This window comes from Toxorhynchites rutilus, chromosome 3 (assembly GCF_029784135.1).
Source record: "Toxorhynchites rutilus septentrionalis strain SRP chromosome 3, ASM2978413v1, whole genome shotgun sequence".
In the NCBI taxonomy this organism is placed as follows: domain Eukaryota; kingdom Metazoa; phylum Arthropoda; class Insecta; order Diptera; family Culicidae; genus Toxorhynchites; species Toxorhynchites rutilus.
In genome coordinates this window covers 322,310,409-322,337,124 of record NC_073746.1, presented here as the reverse complement: position 1 = coordinate 322,337,124, position 26,716 = coordinate 322,310,409, and the positions used below count along the sequence as shown (strand labels likewise).

At 39.4% G+C, this 26,716-nt stretch overlaps 1 protein-coding gene across 9 annotated transcripts in view; it reads right to left on the bottom strand.

Annotated features, from left to right (window-relative positions):
- Window positions 1-26,716, bottom strand: part of LOC129779897 (low-density lipoprotein receptor) — an 839,868-nt gene that overhangs the window by 188,095 nt on the left and 625,057 nt on the right. For 5 of the 9 annotated variants that reach the window (XR_008743794.1, XM_055787654.1, XM_055787660.1 and 2 more), the window contains one exon: window positions 9,245-9,367. The exons of the other annotated variants lie outside the window; for them this stretch is intronic. Coding sequence is in view for 4 of the 5 variants with exons in the window: in XM_055787654.1 (XP_055643629.1) it covers window positions 9,245-9,367 (123 nt within the window). In the remaining variant the exon portion in view is untranslated. The remainder of the gene's footprint in view (window positions 1-9,244; window positions 9,368-26,716) is intronic. 9 annotated transcript variants of the gene reach the window in all.

Here is a 26,716-nt window from a genome sequence, read left to right as displayed (position 1 = left end):
TTGAATATAAAAGTATTTGAATAAATTAGAATATGGGATTTTTTCCATTTTTTTTCAATTTCCTCTCACGCTAAAGGTCACGAGTTCAATTCGCACTTCCGATATTCTTCTGAAATGGAAGGTAAAAGTGACGAACCAGCAAAATGTGTTGAAAGTTACTATAATACAAAAAAACGGTTTTTCTAGTTTTCTTCCGTTCTACTAGTTTTCCTGGTTATTATAGTTGATTTAGTTTTTGTAGTGTTTCTAGTTTTTTCTAGTTTTTTTTCTATTTTTTAGTTTTTTTTTCTAGTTTTTCTAGGATTCCTAGTGGTTTGTAATTTTTCTAGTTTTTCTAGTTCTTCTTATTTTTCAATTTTTTTTCACAGACTTATCTCACTTCTTAACTAGGCGAACCTAGCCAGAATTTTCACCTGCCCCCGGGCTTCTGAATGCCAAAGGGGGACTAGGCTCTGCGGAATGCACGTATCTGCATGCTCGTGCTGTTTCAGTCCTGACCGAGAAATTGTCGGACAATCGCGCAGGTGCTAAGGATGACCGACTTTTGGATGCCGGCCAATTCCTTCTCCATATTCAACACCTTTAGCGCTTCCAGAAGTGTCTTCGGGACAATTCCAGTTCCAGAGAGAACGACTGGAACAATTCTTGGGACCTCCCTTAGCCCCCACAGTTCCTTGAGCTCCACGGCCAATGGTCGGTACTTGCAGATTTTGCGACCGTGGGTCTCCTCCAGATTCTGGTTCAGTGGAATAGCGACATCGATGATGGTGACTTTGCGGTCGCTCTTGTCGTAAACCATTATATCTGGCCGGTTGTGGTGGATCGAGAGGTCGGTCAGAACAGTGCGATCCCAGTACAGCTTGAAACGGTCATTTTCCAGGACAGGTGCAGGCAGGTACCGGTAGTTTGGTACGTTGTCTTCCAGTAGAGCACATTGGAGCGCCAGTTGTCGATGAACAATACGGGCCACGTTGTTGTGGCGCTCGGTGTAGGCTGCGTTGGCCAAAACGGGACAGCCTCCCATAATGTGCTCTATGTTTTCACCTGGTTGATGGCACATCCGGCAAATGTCATCAACGTCTTGATGCCAGACGTACCGCCTGCAGTTTCTCGTCGGCATTATCCTGTCCTGGATGGCTATCATGTCGGCTTCTACTACTGAAGAGAGTTCACCACGCGTTAGCCACAGATTAGATGCGGCCTTGTCGACGTGTGGCCGATCCAGTTGATGGGGGTGGGCACCATGCACTGCCTTCTGCTTCCAAGCTGCAATCTTCTCCTCCACTGTCTGCAGATTGCAGTTGAGTTGGTACTCCGCTTGCGCCAAGTGCAGAGCGCTGTATCCTCTGTCGGCGGCGCAGACAGCCCGGTATAGCGCGTTTTGGTTGGCGCGTTCTGCGAAGTACTCGCGCAGTTGTCGTACCTGGGCAACACACAGTGCAGATATGTCGACTATTCCAAGTCCCCCTTCTTTGCGTGGCAGTGAAACTCTCTCCAGTGCCGATTGAGGATGGTGCATTCCGGCCTCTTTAAATGCTTTCCTCATCCTCCTCTCAAGGTCCTCTAGGTCAGTTTTGCTCCATTTGACTACACCAAAACTGAAGGTCAGCAGGGGAACCGCGAATGTGTTGATCGCGCGTACCTTGTTCCCCGCGTTGAGGAAAGTCCTCAGGACACAGTTCACTCGACTCAAGAACTTGTCTCGCAGCTCCGTCTTGATGTCGGAGTGGCGAATCCCGGTGAGCTGTCGGAATCCAAGATATTTATAGGATTCGCCACGAACCATGTCTCTTATGAACTCGCCGTCATAGACCTCGTAACCTCCGGATTCGGTAAGCTGCCCTTTCAGCAGATGGACACAGCGGCACTTGTCGAGGCCGAACTCCATGCAGATGTCCCTGCTTATGTCTTCGACAACCCGGATAGCTACACCTAGACGCTGACGTGAATCAGCGTAGACCTTGAGATCATCCATGTAGAAGGTATGGGTCACTTCTTCGTGGGCGCCGTCGCCATACCTTATTTTATAGCCATGACCGTTTCTATTGAGCGTCCTACTGAGGGGGTTCAGTGCCAGACAAAACCAAAGCGGGCTGAAAGAGTCGCCTTGGAATATCCCCCTCTTTATCTGCAGCGTTCTAGACTGCAACACATTTTCCCCATCACTGAGGTGCAGAGACGTACTCCACTGCCTCATCGCATGCTGCAGGAACCTAACGACGACGGGATCAATTTTGTAGAGCTCCAATACCCGGACGAGAAACGAGTGAGGTATGGAGTCATAAGCCTTCCTGTAATCGATATAGGCCATGCTTAGGTTCCGCTGGTTATAAACCGCCTGGCCGACTATGGCTGCGTCGATGATGGCCTGGTCTTTGCAGCCATGCGTATTTTTCCTGCATCCTTTCTGCTCTTCTGCGATGATGTGATGCTGTTCGCAGTGAGCAGAAACTTTGGCGGTAATTATGCTGCTCAGTATTTTGTACAGACTCGATAGGCACGTTATCGGTCTGTACTTTGATGGGTTCAATGTGTTGCTGTCTTTCGGGAGGAGGAAGGTGACGCCACGGGTGGCGAATTCAGGAAGGTTGTGTGGGTCACGTAGCACCTTGTTGAAGCACTCAGCTATCTTTGGATGTGCGACGGTCAGCTTCTTGTGCCAGAAGTTCTGAACACCATCGGGGCCCGGTGCTGCCCAGTTCCTCAGGTACCGCGAGGCTTCGCGGACATCGTTCTCTCCGACGATGATAGCTGGCATCTCTCCAATTTCGGCTTACAATTACCGTTTCTAGTTCTTCTGTTTTTTTTTTAGTTTTTCTTGTTTTTTGATTCCTCTGTTTTTTCTTAGATGTTTCGTTTTTTCTGGTTTTACTAGTTGGTCTTGTTTTTGTAGCTTTTGTAGTTATTTGTAGTTTTTCTAGTTTCTCTATTTTTCCAGTTTTGCTGGCCATTCATTTTGAATTTTTCAATAAATTATTATTTATAACTTATTATTTGTCATTTCTCATTGCACATCGCTCCTAGCTCATTGCTCATTACACATTACTCTTTTCAGTTCAATCGTTTGACTATCCGAAAAATAGAAGTAAACAATTTGAAATCCGTGACGGTTTTAAAAGAGAGAAAATTATAATACGACACTTATTGTCAGGATCGTTTGAAAAATGAGTGCAGCAAATGTAGGCTAATCGTTTCTCATTCACTATAAACAAGATTTAAATACTTTTCTTTTTTTGTCAAGAGGTTTTCAAGTGCTACATTACGGTGTAACACTGTGTGTTCAAATATTAATAAAACATAGTGTTGCAAAACTAGAAGATTATATGAGAAGGTCAAATATCTTGGAAATTCGAACGTCCTTTTATGGACTGCGTTCTCTTCTACCTCTTTTGGGCGGTACATTCTGACTACTGATCCGTTGTTGGCAACTTATCAAACGAAACGATGGAAAGTCAATATTTAACGTGATTATTTTCTCACTCATTAACAATGAGAATTGATGAGACAGAAATATTTTTTCAGTTAACTAAAAAGAAATCTCAATGGAACGAAATACGAATTCAAAATTTGTTTTTTGCTATCAGTTTTTTTTTTGCAGTATTTAAAAGGGCTACTCGTTTTCTCTTATTTTTGGAAATAATAATATGTTCCGTTCGGATTATATTCACAAATCATTAAATGATCCGACAACATAAAGTAAAACACATTCGAAGATAGAAAATAATCCGAGACCTGATAGCTCCGGTTAAACAGTTGCCGTTATTGTTGAAATAACTACTCTGTTTCGGTCTGCTGGCGGCAATGATAACTTTAGGGTTATCAACCGGACACGTTCGAACCGCAAACATTGTTAGATCCATACACAAGTCACATCGAGTGATGTGGAAGACGTTTCCATTCCTTGATCGAATTAATTGTCGATAGTATTGCTTCTATTGGAGCCTAGATTCTGTTCCCGTTTCCGTTCCCACAAATGCACAATTAATTAAACTTAACTAATCATGGAACCATCGTATTCAAATGGGGTCAGATGGGTTTGTTTCTCATTTGGTGGTAAACGACAACCACCGAGATAAGCTTGCAGTCGTAGACTCTCGGGAAAGGCGGTAATCCTTTCTTACGACACCAAGCATTATTTCCGGAAAGATGTTTCACCTACCATTCAATGGAAGGAGCAGTTGGTCTGGAAGGATCCGAATCGATTCGCTATTTATCGTTCTCCGGTGGGTTGGGTTGCCGATACCCAACCTATCTCTCTAGGCGGAAAAGCCAAAAAGGTCGACCCCGAGAAGCGCACTCTGTGCGCTCATAAATGTTTACGGCCGATCTGGTTCAATGTTTGCAGAGGAACAGCTCATTGCCGTCAAAAAGGGCAGGGCAGACGGAAACAGACAAACGGTTCCTACTCAAAAATCCATAAACAATCGGCGAATGGTTTCCCCTCGGAGGGGGGGGGAGGAAGGAAAAGTGTGGTGTGCGCGGTGTATACCCGATAAAAGTAAAACGACTCATAAATTTCGCGACCGTTATGTTGCGGATCGAGCGATTAGAGGGAAGGGGAAAATTATTTCGGTCGTTACTATTTAATTTTAGATGGGAAATTTTTCGCTCATCATGGTGGTGGTGGTTCATGATTCGCAGGAAACATTGTACCCGGCCGCCCTGCTACGTTTAGCAGGTCACTAATTCAACGAAATTTGCTACAGTTCAGATGATAACTGTTAAACGATAATTTTCCGAAATAATGCGTCTCCATTAAAAAATGATGACAGCAGGCGCTTGTCTTCGCAAAGTATCGCAAAGCGAAAATTTCATAGTCACCGAGGCTGAAAAATTTTAAATTTGAATCAATATTCTCCCTGATATGCTCTGGGTGACTTTAAGTCCTCTGTTTTTGGTCCCAAGAAGATGCTTCTGTGTGGTTATATTCACGCTTCGAGCTGACAATCTTAAAGTCGTCATAACTGCTCACGAGGGAATGATAATATGTTAATGGCGTTTGGTTTGGGTTTACGGGTTGTGGTGTGCGATTGACATTATATCTTCTGCAGAGGGCACATTAGTCGATACCGTGACAACTTCCACTTTGCAAGCAGACATAATCCATTTTTCGTTTCTGATAGCATTCTTTATCGCGAAAACATTTGTTCTCTGCCAGAATATAAGAACGTAATCAGTGCATTTTTTTGCCGAAAGCGGTAAAATTCCAACAAGCCGGTTGGCTAAGGTCAACGAATCTTTGAGTCATTAGAATTAATTACATAATTTGAGGATATCGATAAGCTTTTCAGAAAAACGAAGGTGGAAGGTCTTACTGCAGTTATCCCAGAGGGTTGACCCTTCCTAGAAGCCGCATTTCGGCTGGCACAAGTACGAACGAACATTCATTTCGAAGAAGAATTTTGTCAGGAAGTGAGGAGAGTGATAAGCTTTCTGGAAAAAGGAATGTCAAACGTGTTATTTAAGTTAACTCCGGCGGGTATTCTTCGGAAAATTATGTTTTTAGTAGATCTAACAGTGATTTTTGGTGGGCAAGAGTCAACGAACTTCCAAACTGTCCCTTTATTTCAATGAAGCATTTTTCCGACAATTCACAAGGATTCACAAATTAATTGTTCAATATTGATTTGCCTTTTTCGGGTTCATATTTTTTTATGGATTACGGATTTCAGGATTTACGGATTTACGATTATTGACGGATTTACAAAATTCACGAAATTCTCAACTTTATGAATTATGAAATCGCGGATTGAGGTGCGAAGATTCATGGATTAACGTCTGAATATGTACACAGATTTTACATAAGGACGTATGGATGTGCAGATTCATAACTTCATGAACTGCAAGATTAATGAACTTAGGATAAATTTTTTTAAGAATATAAAATTCCATATATTTGAGGAATAACGAAATTTCTGAATTTACAGAGTTTTACAGAATTTCACAGAATTTACAGATCGTCACAATTAAGGGCTTAAAGATCTATAAATAAAAACTTTTACTAATTAACGAATTCAAAAAAATCAGGATTTTGTTTTTCCGATTAACATATTTTTAATTGCCTAGTTTTTCATTTTTCCCAAACCCAAAAGTTCAATTTTTTGTTGTTTTACTAGAAAAAGTTTTACTTTTTTTATTGTTTTTGACTCTTTAGTTTCATCAACTTTTTCATAGCTTTCCTATTTGTTTTAAATTGTTAGTTTTTCAATTTTTTTGAAATCATAGTTTTCCTAGTTTTTTTAGTTTTGCGTTTTTTCTTAAAGATTTTTCAGTTTATCTTGTTTTTCTAGTTTTTTTAAATATTTTTTTTGGTTCTAGTTTTCCAAGTTTTTTATGTTTTCATAACTTCTCAAAGTTTTTCTAATTTTTTTTGTTCGCTTATTTTACCAGTTTTATATTTTTTTCCATTTTTATAGTTTTCTAGTTTTGCTAATTTGCTAGTTTTTCTAGATGTCCTTATTCTCTTTGTTTTCTAGTTTTTCTAATTTTTCTAATTTCTTTTTTTTCCAATTTCTCTTATTCTTCCAGTTCTTCAAGTTTTTCTTATTTTCCAGTTTTTTTTTATTTTTTTTTTTTAAATGAGGAAAATATAAAGCTAAAAAACTAGAAAAAACTATAGAAACTTAAAAAAACTGTAAACCTAGAAAACTAAAACTGGAAAAAAAAAAATTTAAAAAATATTAGCTGGTAAAACTAGCAAACTAGAAGAACTGCTTTTTGTAATTTAACTAGTTTTTCTGGTTTTGTAAAATTTTACAATTTTATATTCTTTTTAGTTTTCCAACCTTTCTGAGTTTTCTAGAACTTGAAAAACTGTAAATATTTGAAAAAGCAGACAAACTAAGAATACTAAAAGAACAAGAAGAATAAGGAAAACTAAAAAAATAGAAAAACCAGAAATCTAGAAACACAAAAAAATGACAAAGAATAAAACTGGTAAAATTAGCAAACCAGAAAAAAACTATGTTTTTATTTTTATAATTTTTCTATTTTCGTTAGTTTTTTCAATTTTTCTAGTACTAATAGTATTTCTTTAGTTTTGATAATTTTTCAAGTTTTTTTTTAAGTTTTTATTGTTTTTCTAGTTTTTATAATTTTTAATATTTTTAGTTTTTTATGTTCTTTATCAAATTTTACCGGTTATTTTTTACATTTTTCTAAATATTCCTAGTTTTTTAGCCTTTTTACTTTTTCTAGCTTCTAGCTTTTTTATTTTCAAAAATTTTCTAGTTATTTTGGTTTTTTTCTAGTTTTCCCGATTTTTCTAACTTTCTTTTAATTCTTCTAACTTTTCTAATTTTTCTAATCTTCGAGCATTTCGAGTTTTCCCCGTTTTTTTGTCTTATTGTCTAGCTGTTTTTTAATTTTTTGATTTAGTGATTTTCTGATTTTTTAATTTTTTAATTTTTTTTTTGTTTTTTGTTTTTTGATTTTTTAATTTTTTGATTTTTTGATATTTTGATATTTTGATATTTTGATATTTTGATATTTTGATTTTTTGATTTTTTGATTTTTTTTATTGTGTTCAATTATTTTATAATGAGTTTTGATTTTGTGTTCAATTTTCCAACTTTCATATTTTTAAATCTTCCAATTTACTGATTGCTTTCTCTGAGTTTTCTTAATTTTATGGGTTTTTTGTTTTTATAAATTGTTTGAGTTTTCAGAATTTTTCCGACTTCTTGAGTTTTCTGATTTTTTAAAAATTTTCTGAGTTTTAATTTTTGCTTATTTTTAGAGGTTTATGATTCCTGATAGTTCCCTGAGTGTTCTGAGTTTCTGATTTTTTTTGGTTTAAATTTTTAAATTTTTAAATATTCTGAGTTTCTTGATTTTCTTGATTTCATCATTAAATTTTGAAATTTTTTCTAATTTTCCAATTTCTCAATTTTGAAATTTTCTAATTTGTCATTTTTTTTTAAATTTTTTAATTCCTTCATCTTTCAATTTACTGATTGATATCTCTAAGTTTTCTTAATTTTATTTTGGTTTTACGAATTGTTTGAGTTTTCTGAATTTTTCTGTTTTTTTTTTGTTTTCTGAGTCTTTTGTATTATTTTGAATTTCTTGAGGTTTTTCAGCTTTCTGAGTTTTCTAAATCATTTCGAATTTTTTGAGTTTTCTAAGCTTCTTGATTTTTTTTAAATCTTTTCAGTTTTCTAGTTTTTAGATTTTTTGAGTTTTCGGAGTTTTCTGAGATTCGTGATTCGTGATTCGTGAGTTTTTTTTTGTTTTTTTATTTTTTTTTGTTTTCTAAGTTTTTTTCAGTTCTCTGAGTTGCTAAGTTTTCAGAGTTTTCTAAATTATTTAGAATTTTCTTATTTTCTGAGTTTCTTAAATTCTAATTCAATTCTATGGATTGTTTCATTAAACCGATTAAAACAATTAATTCTATGGATAATAAATTAACCCAGTTATGAAAGTGTTGATTTTATTCATATTCTTGATTTTTATCAGCTTGTAACGCGTTTTTTTCAATTTTAACATAAGGATTTTGGCACAAATATCATGGATGAAAATCATATGTAGTATTAAAAGTTTTCTAATTTTCAATTTTTCAATTTTTTTGGGTTTTCTGATTTTGTGAGTTTTTCGAGTAACATGATTTGTTTTAAATTCTCTGAGTTTCTGAGTTACTCGATTTTTTTTAAGTTTTCTCAAATTACTAATTTTCTAGTTTTATGATTTTCTGAGTTTTTTGTTTTGATTTTTGCTATGTTTGTTTTCTGATTTTTTTGTGTTCTTAGAGTATTCTGAGTTTTCTATTTTTTTTCTTTCTTATTTTTAAAATTTCCTCAATTCTTAAATTTTATAATTTTTGGATTTTCTGAGTTTTATGATTTGAATATTTTTTGAGACATCTGAGTTTTCTGGGTATTCTGAGTTTTTTGAGTTTTCTGATTATCTGATTCATCACTGTATGCTAAAAGAACATTAATTTTATCTGTTGGTACCCTGGTTTACAAGAAAAAGATTGAGGAGCACTTCCTAATCATTTTCATTGCAGCTGGAATGTGAAATCGATCAGACAGTTTGACATTTCATTCAACAAAAATATCCTGAAATGTTCAGTCATCTGTATCCGCGTCACTCCCCCAACATATTGTTATCCATTCAGACAATCACTGGTAAAAAAATCCCATGATTCCCAACAACAACAACACCATCAACAAAAGGATGCAATGATTTGCCCGATTCGGCATTACACCATGACACCATTTAAATGACAAAAAATAGTACTTACTGCATGACATCTCGTCCGATCCGTCCGGGCAGTCCCGATTCTGGTCGCACATCCAGGCCAGCGGAATGCAGGTCCCGGTTCCGCTGCGGCACGTGAATTCCTCCGATGAGCAAACCTTGCTTTCTGCAGGAATTGATGGAATTGATGGAGAGTTCGCATGCAAGTAGAGGGAAGAAAGAGAGATGGTACACAATATTGAATGAAATTCCCCGCTTTTGACACGTGTGATATACGTATGTGTGTGTGTGTGTGTGTGTGTGTGTGTGTGTGGGTGCGAATGGGTGTTATTGAGTGCACTGAAAATAAAATGGCATATTGTTAAAATACAAACATGCAAATTGAAAACGTGCGAATGCAACAACGAAAACAACAATAGAACTGGAAAGGAAAAAGGTTAAAGCTGCAAGCTGGATCATGCTTTATTATGACATCGTTTGGGCATTCCAAATAAACAAAGTATTATGTCATAAAGGTTTTATCACTCGTTATAGTTCTCGGATTCAATTCGAGCACAAAACAGGAAACCATTCCGAAAATTAATGATCTGTTTTTGTCAACGCAAACGAAATCGGAAAGCCAAAATGAACGCAATATGACGAGAGGAATCAAACAGAAACACAAACTCGAAAGAAAAGCAAACATAAGCCGCCTCTGGGACATGTTACCGTGGCAGCAAACTTGGCATGCATATTGTATCATCAGGATTCCCGTTCCAGATTATCAAGGCAGACCCAGACCGGCGGATTGGGAGTGGATTAGGAAGCAAAGGAACGACACGAAACGAAACAGATTGGATACCCCAGATCCAGATAGTCGGGACAAACATCAAGATGGACAGAGCGACGATACGACAAAATGAAATAAAAACGACCAAATGGTGAAAGTTCCTGCTATGTCGAGAATTTAATTTACACCTTGCGCAGTTCCGGAGCGGCGTGGTGTGGGATATAACCATGTGAATCTAGGGGGACCGAGGGGGAGACTTCAAAAGTAAAAACACAAATCCGGAGAAGAAGAAAAATGATGCGATAGACTGACCCCAGCAACGACGGAGTGGTTTCACAGGTATGGATCTGAATATTTGATCCGGGATATGGTTTCATTCTTCTTCGGTATTTTTTTTGTTGCTTTTACTTCTATCCTTGCGATGTTTTTCTTTTCCATCCTGAGGGGCAATGGTTAGGATTTGGTCACAAGGTATGGTGTGTCAGAAGGGAAAGTTAATGGGGAATGTGTGTTTCGACAATATTGATGATTGGATTTGGAGTTGGAGAGAATTCAGAAAACGTTGGAAGTGATCGTTTTGCTGAAACCAAGACTTTTGATTCGCTCGGAATCATATCAGATTCGTCGGATTGGGAATATACATTCAGGAGAAGTTGATAACTTAATCCTGATAAATACTAACTTTGTTGAATCGCATAATTTAATTTTGTCTACTTTAACAGTTTCCAGAACTTGTTATTTGAGAGCCTAAGGGCTGTTGTTGAATGGCTTCCATAACTGTTGGCTGCTACTTTCACAATGCACTGTGAGATATACGAGCGTAAATTCTCGTATAAAATCTCTGAATAACAAATGACTATAGCAATAACCAGTTAAAGAGACAATAATGATGGAAATCAGACATTCTCGAATAGGGACACACATTATATTTGTTGTATTCTGTATCACAGTGTTGGATAAAACACTTGCAACTAATAACGAACAATAATGAAAAATCTTCATTGATTTTTTTTAAGAAATCAGCCTTGAATCAGCTGTTCATTGAAAGCTCATCGATAGAGTTTTCTTGATACGCCCCATTAAATCTAGAGTTGATGCTATAAGCTTACCATCAAATCTAGAGTTGATGCTATAATCGCCAGATGCATTAAGGGGGGACCCTACTATGGAAGATCGAAAAATAACGGATTTTCGTATTTTTTGTCGGATGTTGGAAAGCTGGGTATTTGGACATTTTGGTTATTAGTTAAGGTACATTCGAAGATGTATTGTTTTTTATTTCAAGATGTATTGTTTTATGATTTCAATATAAAGATTATTATGTCGGCATCTGGGCGCGTGGATGCCCTCTCAAAAATAGTTCTTTGATGGTTGACTTTGTTTTCAGCATGTAAAATGAATTATCTAATTATCTGTTACGAAGCGGTTTTCGGAAATCCGCACGATTGCAAAAATGGTGATCATTTGAATGAACATTAACTGTTTTTACAACAGAAATCACTATTTGAAAAATCATAAAAAACTGAAAAATTATGATATTAAAAAACGGCTACGTAGCAATTTAGATAATTCATTTTTACATGCTGGAAAAAATCATTTAAAACGGTCCACTAGATTCTGAAATAAACGTACCACAAGCTGAGAAATCATGGGGACGAGGGAAACGCTTTTAAAGATTCGAACAGTAATGCTACTTCTCTTAAAGTGACTCCATAGCTTTTGCTGTAACTTTTCAACGAGATGAAATATCGAAACATCCATTCGGCACAAAATTGCTGAAGATAGAAGCCTCCCGAAAATGCAATAGTATGGCGATGTTTGCCTTATTTTACCTCTACAACATCACTGTTGTATGATCCATATCGAGTCGAAGTTTTGTGCATGTCCAAACAATTATATATTTGTTCGAACTAGTGAAGCATCTTCACGAACTTTTCAATAAGCCTAAAAATTTTGTGTGTTATATTGTTCTTATATATATATTATACACAAACTCACCTCTCGCATGAGTAAATGCTGTTGCAATATGGATGGATAGCACATTTGATGGAACTTTTAAGCTCACTTAATGTTAAAATGAGAATGTCTAACAATGTGCTGAATATTCATTTTGGATGAAGCTGTAGTGCAAAATTCTGTCTCAAAATAGAAAAATTGTTTGCTTGTACAAAATCCAATAATTTATGCCAGCCAAATCAAGGAGATTGAAAAATCCCTGAAAAGGTCATCTGCAATACTCAGTTTTAGTTGTATATTTCCTCGCCATTTGATCGGTAATGTCTATTATTTGGTTTGATTTTCTAGATAGTAAAAATGCGTTTTATGTTTCGACAGAAAGAGTTCCACATAATGTATCATTTGCTTCGCAATTATTGGTAAATCCCTTTTATTGAGCGGATTTTCTCAATTAACGTAGTTTTTTTTTGTAGCAGTTGTGTTGTCAGAGATTCGCTTGTGAAAAAGTTGTTTGTGGTTACAGCTCATTCACACCCGTTAATGCTCCCAGCAGTTGTTGAGGCCGGATATAGTGTTTATACATTTATTGGAAAACTAACATTTTTTTCTATAATAGAATTCGAAAAAAATTAGAGGAATAGAGGTGGAATTTTTAGATGATTTTTGAAATGCTGAGACTTCATGAAAAATCAACGCATGAAGATGAGATGTACCTAATTTTGAAGCTTTAACTTTCAAGTTTGTGGGTAGATGTAGTGGTCAAAAATGTCGGGAAGAAATGGAAAATCTAAAAAATATATTATAAAAAAGTACAAAAACCACGTTTTTTGTAATGGTTTCGAAAATCTTTTTTAATTGTGCAAATATTGTGGTAAGTTCTAATGTTTGCTGGTAAATTTTCAGCTTAATGATTCCCTTACACTTCTGTCGATACCCTTACAATGTTTCATATTGATACGTTCTGCCGTTTTTCTAGCCGATCGAGTAAGTAAGAGGAACGCAAACTGCACCCAAGCAACAAAATCCTCTGCGTACTCTCAGAATGAACGATTCGCAACTTTCGTTCTCGATTTGCGGTGCGATCTTTATTTATTGAATTATTAATCATCAAAGACGGAAGGGAATATTTTTCTCTTTCAAACAGGAATATCTGTGCACGAAAAGGTCCTACAGAAATGTTGTAGAAATAAAATGAAAGCTGTTTGATTAAGTTATTAGGGTTTGCTATTGAGTTGGTTAGCAGAAAATGGTGTTAGTCTCAAAAGGTTGAATATATGAAATAGAATATTCCAAAATTCTGATTTTTTAGGAAGCTACAGCATTTCAAAAATCACATGAAAATTTCAACTTCACACTCCGTTCCTCTAATTTTTTGTCGAGTGTGTATCAAAAAATCAAAAAGTCATATTTTATAAAATATCAAATAATAGGTTTATAAAATATCAAATGAAACCTAGCTGATATTTGTTTTTGTGAAATTCAGTTTTTTTTTGCGTAGAATATCGCCAGAAAATTCTAGAAATTGAGTTTCCGATATTTTTCGGATACCCTACCTTTTTTTCTCCACACCTCAGAATCAGTAAACAAATTCAATGATTTCATCCAAAAGCAGACATGAAGCTTCAAAGTTAATCTAAATACCTTTCATTCGCTGAAAGAAAGATCGAAAACGTTCCAGCTGTTCAAGAATTTCAAATATCAACAATTGAATATTCAACTAAATAAAAAAAAAGAAAATTAGGGGGTTGTGTCCATAACACGACCGCTTAGGACGTGCAACATTCGTTTTATTTAATTTGCTTGTTTATTTCTTTTTCTTCTTCCTCTTTGGTGAGTTATAGAGACTTTAAACTTTTTCGATTCACTCGTCTCTAGCCTTGAAAAAGGCCCTTGGCCAAAACTATCCCTTTGAGCTAAGCTTCCTCACGCATGTCTTAAGAAAGACATTCGATCCCTAGCCGAGGCTCGTCCAGCAAACGATGTTTACCAATCCAGCACCCACGAAGAATGATTTTTTTTTCAGAGAAGATGCAACATTTATACGCTAGCTTTGTTGTTTCTATTCTCGCGGTTGCACAAGTTGCTCGTTATTGACAGCGCGGTTAGGTAAGCACACAAATGGACAGAACAAATGTATGGGAAAATGGGAATACTTCCAGTTTTCATCAATTTAAACAATTTACAGACTATGGGGTTGTAATGTATAGCATCTTAGAAAATTTCTGATTGGATTGGTATGCAAATCGCAAAAATCCGCTCGCAGCAAAAATAGTTATAAAAGTTAGCGTTATTTCATAAACTTGACCTGTTTTCTGATTTGACACCCTTATTGGAAGACGTCAAAAAAGCAATACACATATCCAGAAACAAAACGAAAAAATACACCTTTCTGAATTTTCATATGTTACGTAACAAAGTGTGAGCTATTCAAAAAAATATAAATAACTAAAGTCTCATTGCTCTCGTCACTTCTTCTTCTTGGATGGCACTAAGTTCCCAGTGGATCTTTTGCACAGTGTAAGTACGAAGAAATAACCACATAAACCACGAATGACTAAAAAGTTGATACTTTTCCGCCTAAAAGTGAAAAAAGTAGGCAAAAAGCTGATTTTCGGACCGTTTTAATTCAATGTTCAAAATTGGTGTTTAAGATATTGATCGAAACCAAACTATTTTTTTGTACCAAATTGTATATAGAGACAACTATTTTATTCAATTCGCTTGTTTATCACTTCGGACAAAATCACAAATGAAATCTCTTTTATATTCGCGCTCAGTGCAAAGGCGGATTATGTGCTCTCGTGGCCGAGTGCATTATCAATTCGGGAATTCATTTGCAAAAAAAAAAAACAGGAAGAAGGTTATATCTGTGGTATAACCGCAAGGTTGACGTAGGACTATCGTTGATTTAGTGATCATTTGTTTGAAGTTGAATCTAAATCCATTCTGAATGACTGAATAAATGAACATTTGGGGGACGTCGAAAACGAGAGCGTTACGTTGGAGGCACAATGTTTTATGCATTCAATATTAGGTACGAAAATATTCTACTGATGATGAAGAATAATCATTAGAAGCTTTCCTGTTAATTGCACTAGATTGAAAAATCACAATACGAAATGTATTTGATCGCAGTATTATATGAATAGAAAACATTCAAATAAACTCTTTCACTTGAATGTAATTTTCAATTCCAAAGGGAATTTTTCAACAACGATGACATTTTTCCGGATTCTACTCGATGCTCGATAACCATCGAACGGAAACAGTTGCGCGCGTATATGTGTGTGTGTGGCGGCTGCTTGGTGCCTCAAGCGGAACCAATTTTCGATGCAGTTACTTTCTTGGTCGCCTTCTCAGTGGCACCACTCTCCTCCTGATAGATTCCCTTCTGGTCTGAGGTGCACAGGCTCTTGGTGACACCGTTCTTCAGCGCTTTCATGATGAACGAAGTTAGCTTCACCACAACAGCGACAACATGCTCCAATCGTTGTTCAATTATATCTGAGTGGATTTCCGAGCGGCGCTCGCTTATATACCGATTGGTGATTTCAATAGCCTGTTTTCGAAGCAATTTTAAGGCTATTGAAACAAGTTTTTGGATCAAAAAGTAACCAGTATATAATGCGTATACATTTTATCTTTCGAATGAAGTGTTTATCATACCATTTCGTTCAGTTGTTTAGGAGCTATTAACGCTCAAAATCTTGGTCTCCGGCGTAGCGCTTTCGTTTTCGAAACTTTGAATTTACACCCCGGTATAGAAATGAAAGACGTAGTCCTACGCTCTTTCCAACTCCAATCTTGCTGCTTTGTGCCATTGTAAACAAACAATGCTTCAACTAATATGCTAGTGTATTGGTATTGGTGACTACCACGCGTAAACCGAAGATTTTGTATTTTTCAAGTGTCAAGTTTCTATAAGACCAGTTACATTTTTCCGATGTTTTAGTTGTTTTGATTAATATATCTGGAAAACGCCGAAGGGAAAAGTGCTCACGGAGAGAAAAGAAAGACAAATCGATGCATTTCACCAAGAAAATGGTGGTATCAGAGAAATTTCTCGTCGGATTGGACGATCTCATCAAGTAGTGCTCAATTATTTGACGAATCCTTAAGGATATGGTAAGAAGGAGAGAGCTCCACGTAAATCGAAGCTCTCTGAACGGGATAAGCAGAAAATAGCTAGGAAAGCTTCGAATACCTCAAAATAGTTTATGCAAATAAAGCAATATTTCAATTTAAATGTTACTCGGGTGACAATTCGTCAAGTTTTGGAAAAAAATCCTCACGTGAAGAGGGTTTGAAAGGTTAAAGCTCCTCATATTACACCATCTCACATCGGAAGACGTCTGAGTTTTGCCAAAGCTCACATGAACCGACAGTGGGACATGGTATGTTATGACAAAGAATGTTTCAACGGGTACTGGCGTGATTTAAGGAAGAAGGAACAGTATTTTTCAACCAGGAATTTTGGTACAGGCTCGTGCATGGTTTGGCCGGGATTCGGTGCAACCGGGAAGCTCAAGATAGCTTTCATCCCATTCAAGGATTACATACATGTTCTGGAATCCTCTCTCCTACCGTTTTTGCGTGGATATCGTCACAAAAAATTCACATTCCAGCACAACAATGCTACTATTCATATCAGCAAGGAAACTAAGCTATGGATTTTTTTTTTAGACTGGTCGACTCGCTTCCCAGATTTGAATTCTGTTGAAAATCATAGAGGGATCCTTGTGCGCAGAATCTACACTGAGGAAAATGGAAAAAATATCGAGAAATTCGTTCAGCAGCATTCGGTAAATAGTATTCCAACATGAATTTTCCAGGCAATTAACATTTTAAGCTCAGCGTCGGTCCCTGGGGACTGCACTGAATTTTACGTCTTGTTTGCGCCGATCTCACCGGAACGACATTGGAATTATCTTTCGTCGAGTACCGGCGTGGGGAACAATAACAACAAAGCTACAAAATGATATTTAAAAAACTCCACTATCGTTTCGCTGTTACCGACGTGGGCTATACGAAAAGTTCATTGTCGGTCCCCTCTTTCGGTCGGGGCTTAACGTGTTTACTGAAATGGAAAGGTGGCCAATTATTGACATGTAAATCAGCCGATCGTTTTGAATTTTTCATTGATAATACTTATGAATGTTGAAATGGTTTTATAGAAACTGAACAGCTGAAATTATCATATTTAAGCACAATACGTAAACAAACAACTCTTTTGAACAAAATTGACGTTAAATATACTTTATTCTAAGCATTCAACAATGTATGAATGTATCTTGTTGAAATTCTAACTGAATGTGTTGTAACGAAATAGAATCAGGGTGGTCTTATAGAAGTTGGACAGTGTACGTCAAAATTTCTTTATAGTGAACGATTGAAGATATCCCCAGTCGAGACTATTCCGATGAAGTATTTAATATTTACCTGGGATTGACTGCTTATCCTCATATTGTTAAGCACAAAGTTATACGAGTTGAACATCTCCGAATGTATATTTGAATATAACAACAATGCTTTTATAAAATTTATCATGGAATTTGGCTCTAAAGTAATTCAAGTAATTTTATATAACACTAGCTGACCCGGCAAACTTCGTCCCGCCCGAAATTTGTTTTTTGTTATGAATACCTTCAAACATTCACGTTTTCTTACTATGAGCAAGGTCATGGGGCCAATCGCAGAACTATTCATTGATTAATCTTCTATTCGACCCCGTTGAATTTACCTTTTACTATAAAATTCCTAGTATTTCTATCAAAACTCATCATTTTAATATCAGATTATTTTCAGACACAATTCTAGTTCATGATTTTTCAACCACAAGTTTCTCCGTTACATGAAACAAATGTTTTATACAGAAAATATGATAGAATATAGATAGTCCTAAATCGGACAATTCCTTTCTCGAGTTCTGCTCTTATCAACACATCCGGCGATCCTTTTTTTATATAGATAGAAGAAGATAGAGGAGTGCGTTTCATCATTTTCATACCCAAATGCTCTCACATCCCAAATTGCGCTTGATTAGTTCTCGAGTTATGCAGAAGTTTGTGTTTCGTTTGTATGGCAGCCCCCCTTAGAGAGGGGGCAGGAGTGTATTCACCATAGAAACGTTTCGTGCTCCGTAAAACCTTCACATACCAAATGTGACTCCATTTGATTGATCAGTTTTCGAGTTATGCAGAAATTTGTGTTTCATTTGTATGACAGCCCACCCTTAGAGAGCGGGAGGAGTGTCTAACCACCATAGAAGTATTAATTGCATCCGTAAACCGCCACATTCCAAGTTTGGTTTCGTTTGCTGGATTAATTCTAGAGTAATTCAGAAATTTGTGTTTCATTTGTATAGAGGAGGAGAGGGGGATGGAGAGTCTAAACACCATAGAAACAGTCATTGCACCCTAAAACCTCAATATGCATAATTTGGTTTCATTTGCTTGATTAATTCCCGAGTAATGTAGAAATTTGTGTTTAATTTGTATGGGAGCCCCCTCTTTAGAGAGGGGAGGGGTCTCAAACTATCATGCAAACCTTCGCCAGAAATCCATTTTTATATATATATATATATATATATAGATCACTAGCTAACCCGGCAAACTTCGTCCCGCCCATTTACTTGATTAATTCTCGAGTAATGCAGAAATTTGTGTTTTATTTGTATGGCAGCCACCCCTAAGAGAGGGGGGAGGGGTATCTAACCACCATAGAAACATTCATTGCACCCTAAAGTTTCCATATGCCTAATTTGGTTTAATTTGCTTGATTAATTCTCGGGTAATGCAAAAATTTGTGTTTCATTTGTACGGCAGCCCCCTCTAAGAGAGGGGGAAGGAGTATCTTAACACCATAGAAACATTTATTGCATCCTAAAACCTCCACATGCCAAATTTGGTTTCATTTGCTTGATTAATTCTCGAGTAATGCAGAAATTTGTGTTTCATTTGTATGGCAGCCCCCCCTTTGAGTGGGGGAAGGACTGTCTAACCATCATAGAAACATTTATTGCACCCTAAAACTTTCACATGCCAACTTTGCTTTCGTTTGATTGATTAATTTCCGAGTAATGCAAAAAATTGTGTTTTATTTGTATGGCAGCCCCCCCCCCCTTAGAGAGGGGGGAGGGGTCTCAAAATATCACGAAAACCTTCCCCGGCCCCAAAAACCCCTACATACCAATTTTCATGTCGATTGGTTCAGTAGTTTCCGAGTCTATAAGAATCAGACAGACAGACAGACATCACTCCATTTTTATATATATAGATAGTTGTTCCAGTTCCAGTTGAAAAAAATACTATTGTAGGTCCAGAATCTCATCGTACGTTATTGTCAAAGCAACGGATCATAGCCCAAAATAACCGGAAATTTCAGAATCAGAATTTTTGAATCGGAAAATATTGCTCACTTGGATTACCGGGGGGGAACAAAAAGTAATCGCCTATGATCAATTATTTCAAATGCGAAAAAGACCACTGCAATAGCGTTTGCGATACCCGTTGCAATGAATACCCGTTGCAATGTGTATGTAGGAAACAAATTGGGACATACGGTCAGCTTGTGTATTGTTCTCGCGAGAACAAAAATGGATCCTGAATCATGCATTTTCAGTTGCTTTCTTAAAACCCGGCAAACTATTTTCGATGAACGTTTGCTTTTTTATGAAAAAATGAAGAAGTTTTGTTGTGTTTTCAAAATGCCTCCACATTTTTGGAAGAGTTTTAAATATATCTTAACAACATCGGATGTTTTCGATCTAAGTCAAATGTCTTCAAAATGAAAACATTTCTTAACTTCTGGAATTTCTGTATTTATTGCAGAGAACCGTTCGATTTAACCCAAATCGTTGATAGGAGCATGTTTTTTATGTTATGCAAGTTTGGCCATTGACTCACAAAGAAACACATTGTGGGGAAACATTTATTCCGCGATCCCCACAGTTACCGTTTTACCATGAATTTAAACGAGTGTTGGTTGTAATTCCGCCCATTATACCAACCAGCTAACAGCGAGATGGTCGAAATTAGTGCCGAATACAGCTTAATCCGTGCCGTTAAACCTCACAATTCGTGTTTCCGTGCAGTAGTTAACCGGGTGAATTCCTTGCAAAAACCCCTTGCCCTCTCGCAAAGGCATCCTAATCGTATGAAGTCACCACTGCGCTATCGTAGAACATTATATTGCCACATTCCGGTGTGTTCCAAGCGTTCCAGCAGCATCAGAACAACCCCTGCCAGCAAACGGCGAGTGACATAAATGGCTGGCTGTTCTTCTTTTTTTTGTGTGTTGTCTCCCGCACAATGAACGCTCCCTCAGCGCGCGCTGTCATCGCTGTGCATCCTGTACACGGGGACGATCTACGTAACCCCGGAGAAGCGTCAAAAAGACTAGACAAATGTTATTACCGTCGTCCTCCTCTCCACATTAACTCGCCCTTCGTTCAGCCATTTCCTCCACCACCAAACTCTCGTGTGGAAAGGCGATCCTAGCTGGCGCGCGTGTTGGAGCGGAAGCATTCCCAACTTTTAATGACGACATGCTTCCTGATTATCTTTATTATATTTCAGTTTGTTGAAAGTTCTACCCACTCCTCTCCGCGAAGCTTCGCTGTTTTCTTTTCCCCAACCGCTGCTGAAACTGACGGAAGCTTTTACCTTGCCAGCCCTTGCGTAACCATTTCCACATCCTTCGCGGTGCTCTGTCGTAAGTGGCAGTTTTATGGTTCGTAATTAAGACGAGTTTCCTGCGCTTCTCCTGCGAAACCATCCCATCTCTCTCCCGCTTCCCGTGCCGGTTCTGTGCGATCTATCGAAATAAATGAACAGCGCTAGCCTGGTGTAGCCCCACGGCAACAATGGTGAGTGTGGAAGTATTCGTGGGCTGTTGAGATGCAAGTGCAACGAGAGTGCAGTTCATTAGCCATCCACGGGTCCGCGATGTTGTAGCCATGCGAAACCTGGGTTGGCGGTTGAATAACGGTTCAATCGGTGAGCGGAATTTGTTCTATTCATAGAATCGAATGTTTAGGTCTTGTAGCGTCGATAGCGATTGAAATGAACGAACATGTTATTAGTTAGACTGACAGGTTCGACAATCCGGCAATATTGGACCCAGGCTTCTGTTTTTACCACACGCTCATATGTTGGAATACTATCAATAAAATAGCAGACCGAATCGAATCTATAGAACCGCATCTTCATCATCATTATCATCATTACCAAAGCAATCCCACAAAGTGCGCACATTGGGTTTGTCGTATGTGTGGTCTACCGTTCAGGCGTGAAATGACGATTTACATCGGTGATTGGTCACATTTCAGTCCCACCAAGAAAGGAAGTTTACCCGACGAGAACAGCGAGCGCCCGGAGCGAGAGACAGTCGGGTCTCACAATCGTTCCCGGTGCACGCGGCTATCTATCATTCAGGAGTTGTGCTAGCGCCTGGAATAGATGATGACGATTACGGCGACGAAGAAACGGGCGTTGTGTACGCGAGTGCAACAAAAGCATTAATAGGATGGCGCTCCAGGGCCTCAGCAAACCGCTGTGGGTTGTAATTGGACGATTGTTGTGGTCGGAAGGGGAAAATGGTGGAAAGATAGTCAAGCCAAGGGATAATGTCTAATTAGGGGATGATTGTGGGTCTACAAACGATTAAGTAATTATTGGAAAGCTGGTTCAGCCGGAGCCGGTTCAATTGAGATGTAATCGTTTATTTCGTCGACTTCGAATCTGTAGGGAAACTGTAATTTTTTGGCTTTCTACTATGTTTTACATGTTCCAATGCCAATTAAAGACATAAATACTCTCGGCAGAAATTCCCAAAATGAAACTTATTTAACATCTTTAGTATGGGAAAAAAGGTAAGCAAGCTGCTGTTGAAACAATGAAATTCCCCCATACAATTCATTAATTTTGAATAGCAATATTGATATAGACGGATTTCATGCCAACTCGTCTTAGAAGTAGGAAGCACCATCTCAGATAGCAGTGAAACGTTGTGGGTGTAAACACATGAGTTAGCGCAACAGCAGTCAGCCACTCGCAATGAACAAAATGCGAGTCATCAGAATATCAATCTGCAAAACATAAACATTCACTCGCGGCATCAACGATCACGCCATCCGGACCGTTCCCGATAATATAAACAGAAACATCAGGCCACCCAGAGCGTTCCCACCAAATATGCTGAATTAGGATAAGTTCAAATATTGTAATCTATTTCATCCAATATAAAAGGCAGGGATAATCTTTGTGAAGAGTACTTGCAAAGCGGATACCCCAGGCACATTAATTTTGAAGTCCGTGTTAGGGAAACACAGCTCAGTGGGAAAAAATACCCCCGACTTGCACGTATATTTGCGAAGCGGATTTCCACAGATACATCGATTTTGAAGTCTGTGTTGGGGAAACCATAAACCGGGCCAATCAAAACTTGTCAGTTAGGGCGTTTAGATAACGCTTAACATTTTACAGTTATTCAATTGCTCATAGACGCGAAGAAATATTTCCTATCAATTCATGCAAACATCTTTCCGATCTGTTAGAAAATGTTCTAGTTATAAGCATTCGAAATATGGGAAGGGTTAGCAAACAAATCGGCAGAACAAATGTTTGGGAAAAAAGGAAGTTCTTCCAGTTTTCATGGATTTAAACCATTTAGAGATTAGCGAATTGTAATGTATAGAATATCAAACAAATCTTAGAGAATTTCTGATTCGATTGGTATGCAAATCAAGAGAATTCGTTCACAGTGAAAATAGTTATTAACGTTAACTTTATTTCATAAAAACGTGACCTGTTTTCTGATTTGGCACCCTTCCTGAAAGACGTAGTTCTACGTCAAAAACACATGGCGTCTAAGAAAAAACTTTTTGGAATAAACAGTGGTCTATACGAGTTGCGCAATTATTATTCTCATTCTCAGAAAAAAACAAACTTGCAACTTGCCACTTTTTTTAGCTTTATATCTACCAAGCGCAAAGAACAATGAAAACGAATCACGTGGAAAGTCGGAGTTTCCAAATGTGATATAGTTTATGACGATATTTTCCCACAAAAGTGACACATGTTCTTAATATGATATATTCACAGAATATTCGCAATCGATTGAACAGAATATTCCATATTCTCCAATAAAGCTGTAGTTATTCATCGTCACCGAATATAGTATATAGAGTAAGTACTTTTGGTTGAATTTCATTTTACAACACTGTACAATAGGCTGAAAAATTATTTTAACAGAATCCAACACAAAAGTAGTACTGAATCGAACCCGAATTCATTATTATCGTTGCCCGCTTATTTCTCTAGCGCTCCGACAGTTGAATTTGGGCCCCTCAAGAAACTCGACCGAATCGCTCTGGGCGACGAAAGTGTTAAGCAACTGCATACTTGCATACTTGAAATTTTCGAAAAAGAATTAGACTAATTTTTTTAAAGAATTAAAAAAAAATCTTAAAAAGTTAAAAAAAAATTAAAATTATAACCAACCTGGTTCTCAAATGGGGATCAACATAGGGTAGGAGCCTGCCTGTTGGTCTCAAATGTTCCTATCTCACGCCTCCACGAAGATCATATGACGACATTTTTAGATCGGGCGTGAACTGGAAACACACACCTGGTCTTGGCTCCGAGAACGGGTGTCGAAAGTGGCTAAGTGAGGGGGTGCGAGCGAGTCAGAGCGCTATATCTCTCCCGGGGAAGGCCTCCCGGGTCATGGAGGCCTTGCCAACCCGCTGTCTCCCGGGCAAAGGAGATACACCCAGAAAATGGAGCTACGTTCACGAAGAGTAATTAGAATGCGATCACCCGAGGAGGGTCCCCGAACTGGAGCTGGTCCTGGAACGGGCGTAAGAGCGAGCGGCCAGCGGCTGGAGGGCGATGTGCAAGAGCGGGCCACCAGCCGGGTTCAACCCGAAGAGCTACCGCCACACGGAAACAGCAGCCATCGACATCACCCAAGAAACGCTGCGCCTACGAGACGTGTTGCGACTGCCAGACGACAGTCGTCCACACTTGTGGGTACCACTAGGCGCCGGATCATGTGGACACACGAAATGAATGAATTCGTGATCCGCGCCTATTACATCTGCACTGCTTTGGAGACGGACATGAGCGGTCGCCCTCGAATACTAACAATGTTCGAGGAAGCGTATCCAGACTTCGTCGGGAGGCTTGATCAGAACGCGATGAACGCGAGGCGTAGAGCGATAGTACGCAACAACATGCTCTCCCAAACGCAAATCGACGAGATCAAGCAGCAGGTGCAGAGAGAAATAAGCTCCAGGAACAACAGAGCAAGCGATGTGTCGAGACGAAGTTCAGTACGGCTGAGCAATTCATTCGCGAGTGGGGCACGCGAATCAGCACCAGTGGAGGCCACAGTACTACAACCCCCTGAGCCGGAAGACCCACAGCCAGATCAACAACTACTACGCGATCTGGTCTTCCACTACGACGAGGCGATCTCACAGTTCCGCGACACAGACCCATTGTCGCGCCCCAGGATCCCGAAGTTGCAGCATTCCCGCAGGCTGACAAGTGCAGTAAAGCTCATGAACGAGCACGTTCTTCCGCTGCACTTGGTTGATGCTGAGAACATGGAGGAGCTGCAACTGAAAGTTTACTGTGCTGCTGTGGCGACCGCCAAAAGTTTAGGATACCGTATTAGGCCAAGAGGCGGACTGCTCCAACATCTCCGTGAAAGGCGTGAGCCTCCATGGCGAAGGAGATTGGAGCAACGGATCCTAAACAAGCGCGCCGCAATTGGAAGACTGATGGCGTACAAAAGAGGCAACAGATCGGCGAAATTATGTCGCCAAGTTGCTGTGATCGTGCGGCCTACTGAACCTCGCCAGCTGGGAGCTCACCAGCTGACGGAAAAACTCGACACACTGGTACAGCAATTGAGCGTCCTAACTAAACGGCTGAAACGTTACTCTGACTCTGCAAAGCGCCAGGAACAAAATCGGATGTTCAGAGATAACGAAAAAGCGTTCTACGACCACATTAGCGACGAGAAGCCCGACTACCGCGAAGGTTTGCCAGATATTAGCGATGTGACGAACTTCTGGGCTGGTATTTGGGAGACCCCAGTACAACATCGCGACGGGCAAATGTGGTTAAGACGGGAGGAGGAGAGTTGTGGTGAAATTGGAGAGATGCCAGCTATCATCGTCGAAGAGAACGATGTCCGCGAAGCCTCGCGGTACCTGAGGAACTGGGCAGCACCGGGCCCCGATGGTGTTCAGAACTTCTGGCACAAGAAGCTGACCGTCGCACATCAAAAGATAGCTGAGTGCTTCAACAAGGTGCTACGTGACCCACACAACCTCCCTGAATTCGCCACCCGTGGCGTCACATTCCTCCTCCCGAAAGACAGCAACACATTGAACCCATCAAAGTACAGGCCGATAACGTGCCTATCGAGTCTGTACAAGATATTAAGCAGCATCATAACCGCCAAAGTTTCTGCCCACTGCGAACAACACCATATCATCGCAGAAGAGCAGAAAGGATGCAGGAAAAATACGCATGGCTGCAAAGACCAGGCCATCATCGACGCAGCCATAGTCGGCCAGGCGGTATATAACCAGCGGAACCTAAGTATGGCCTACATCGATTACAGGAAGGCTTATGACTCCATACCTCACTCGTTTCTCGTCCGGGTATTGGAGCTCTACAAAATTGATCCCGTCGTCGTTAGGTTCCTGCAGCATGCGATGAGGCAGTGGAGTACGTCTCTGCACCTCAGTGATGGGGAAAATGTGTTGCAGTCTAGAACGCTGCAGATAAAGAGGGGGATATTCCAAGGCGACTCTTTCAGCCCGCTTTGGTTTTGTCTGGCACTGAACCCCCTCAGTAGGACGCTCAATAGAAACGGTCATGGCTATAAAATAAGGTATGGCGACGGCGCCCACGAAGAAGTGACCCATACCTTCTACATGGATGATCTCAAGGTCTACGCTGATTCACGTCAGCGTCTAGGTGTAGCTATCCGGGTTGTCGAAGACATAAGCAGGGACATCTGCATGGAGTTCGGCCTCGACAAGTGCCGCTGTGTCCATCTGCTGAAAGGGCAGCTTACCGAATCCGGAGGTTACGAGGTCTATGACGGCGAGTTCATAAGAGACATGGTTCGTGGCGAATCCTATAAATATCTTGGATTCCGACAGCTCACCGGGATTCGCCACTCCGACATCAAGACGGAGCTGCGAGACAAGTTCTTGAGTCGAGTGAACTGTGTCCTGAGGACTTTCCTCAACGCGGGGAACAAGGTACGCGCGATCAACACATTCGCGGTTCCCCTACTGACCTTCAGTTTTGGTGTAGTCAAATGGAGCAAAACTAACCTAGAGGACCTTGAGAGGAGGATGAGGAAAGCATTCAAAGAGGCCGGAATGCACCATCCTCAATCGGCACTGGAGAGAGTTTCACTGCCACGCAAAGAAGGGGGACTTGGAATAGTCGACATATCTGCACTGTGTGTTGCCCAGGTACGACAACTGCGCGAGTACTTCGCAGAACGCGCCAACCAAAACGCGCTATACCGGGCTGTCTGCGCCGCCGACAGAGGATACAGCGCTCTGCACTTGGCGCAAGCGGAGTACCAACTCAACTGCAATCTGCAGACAGTGGAGGAGAAGATTGCAGCTTGGAAGCAGAAGGCAGTGCATGGTGCCCACCCCCATCAACTGGACCGGCCACACGTCGACAAGGCCGCATCTAATCTGTGGCTAACGCGTGGTGAACTCTCTTCAGTAGTAGAAGCCGACATGAT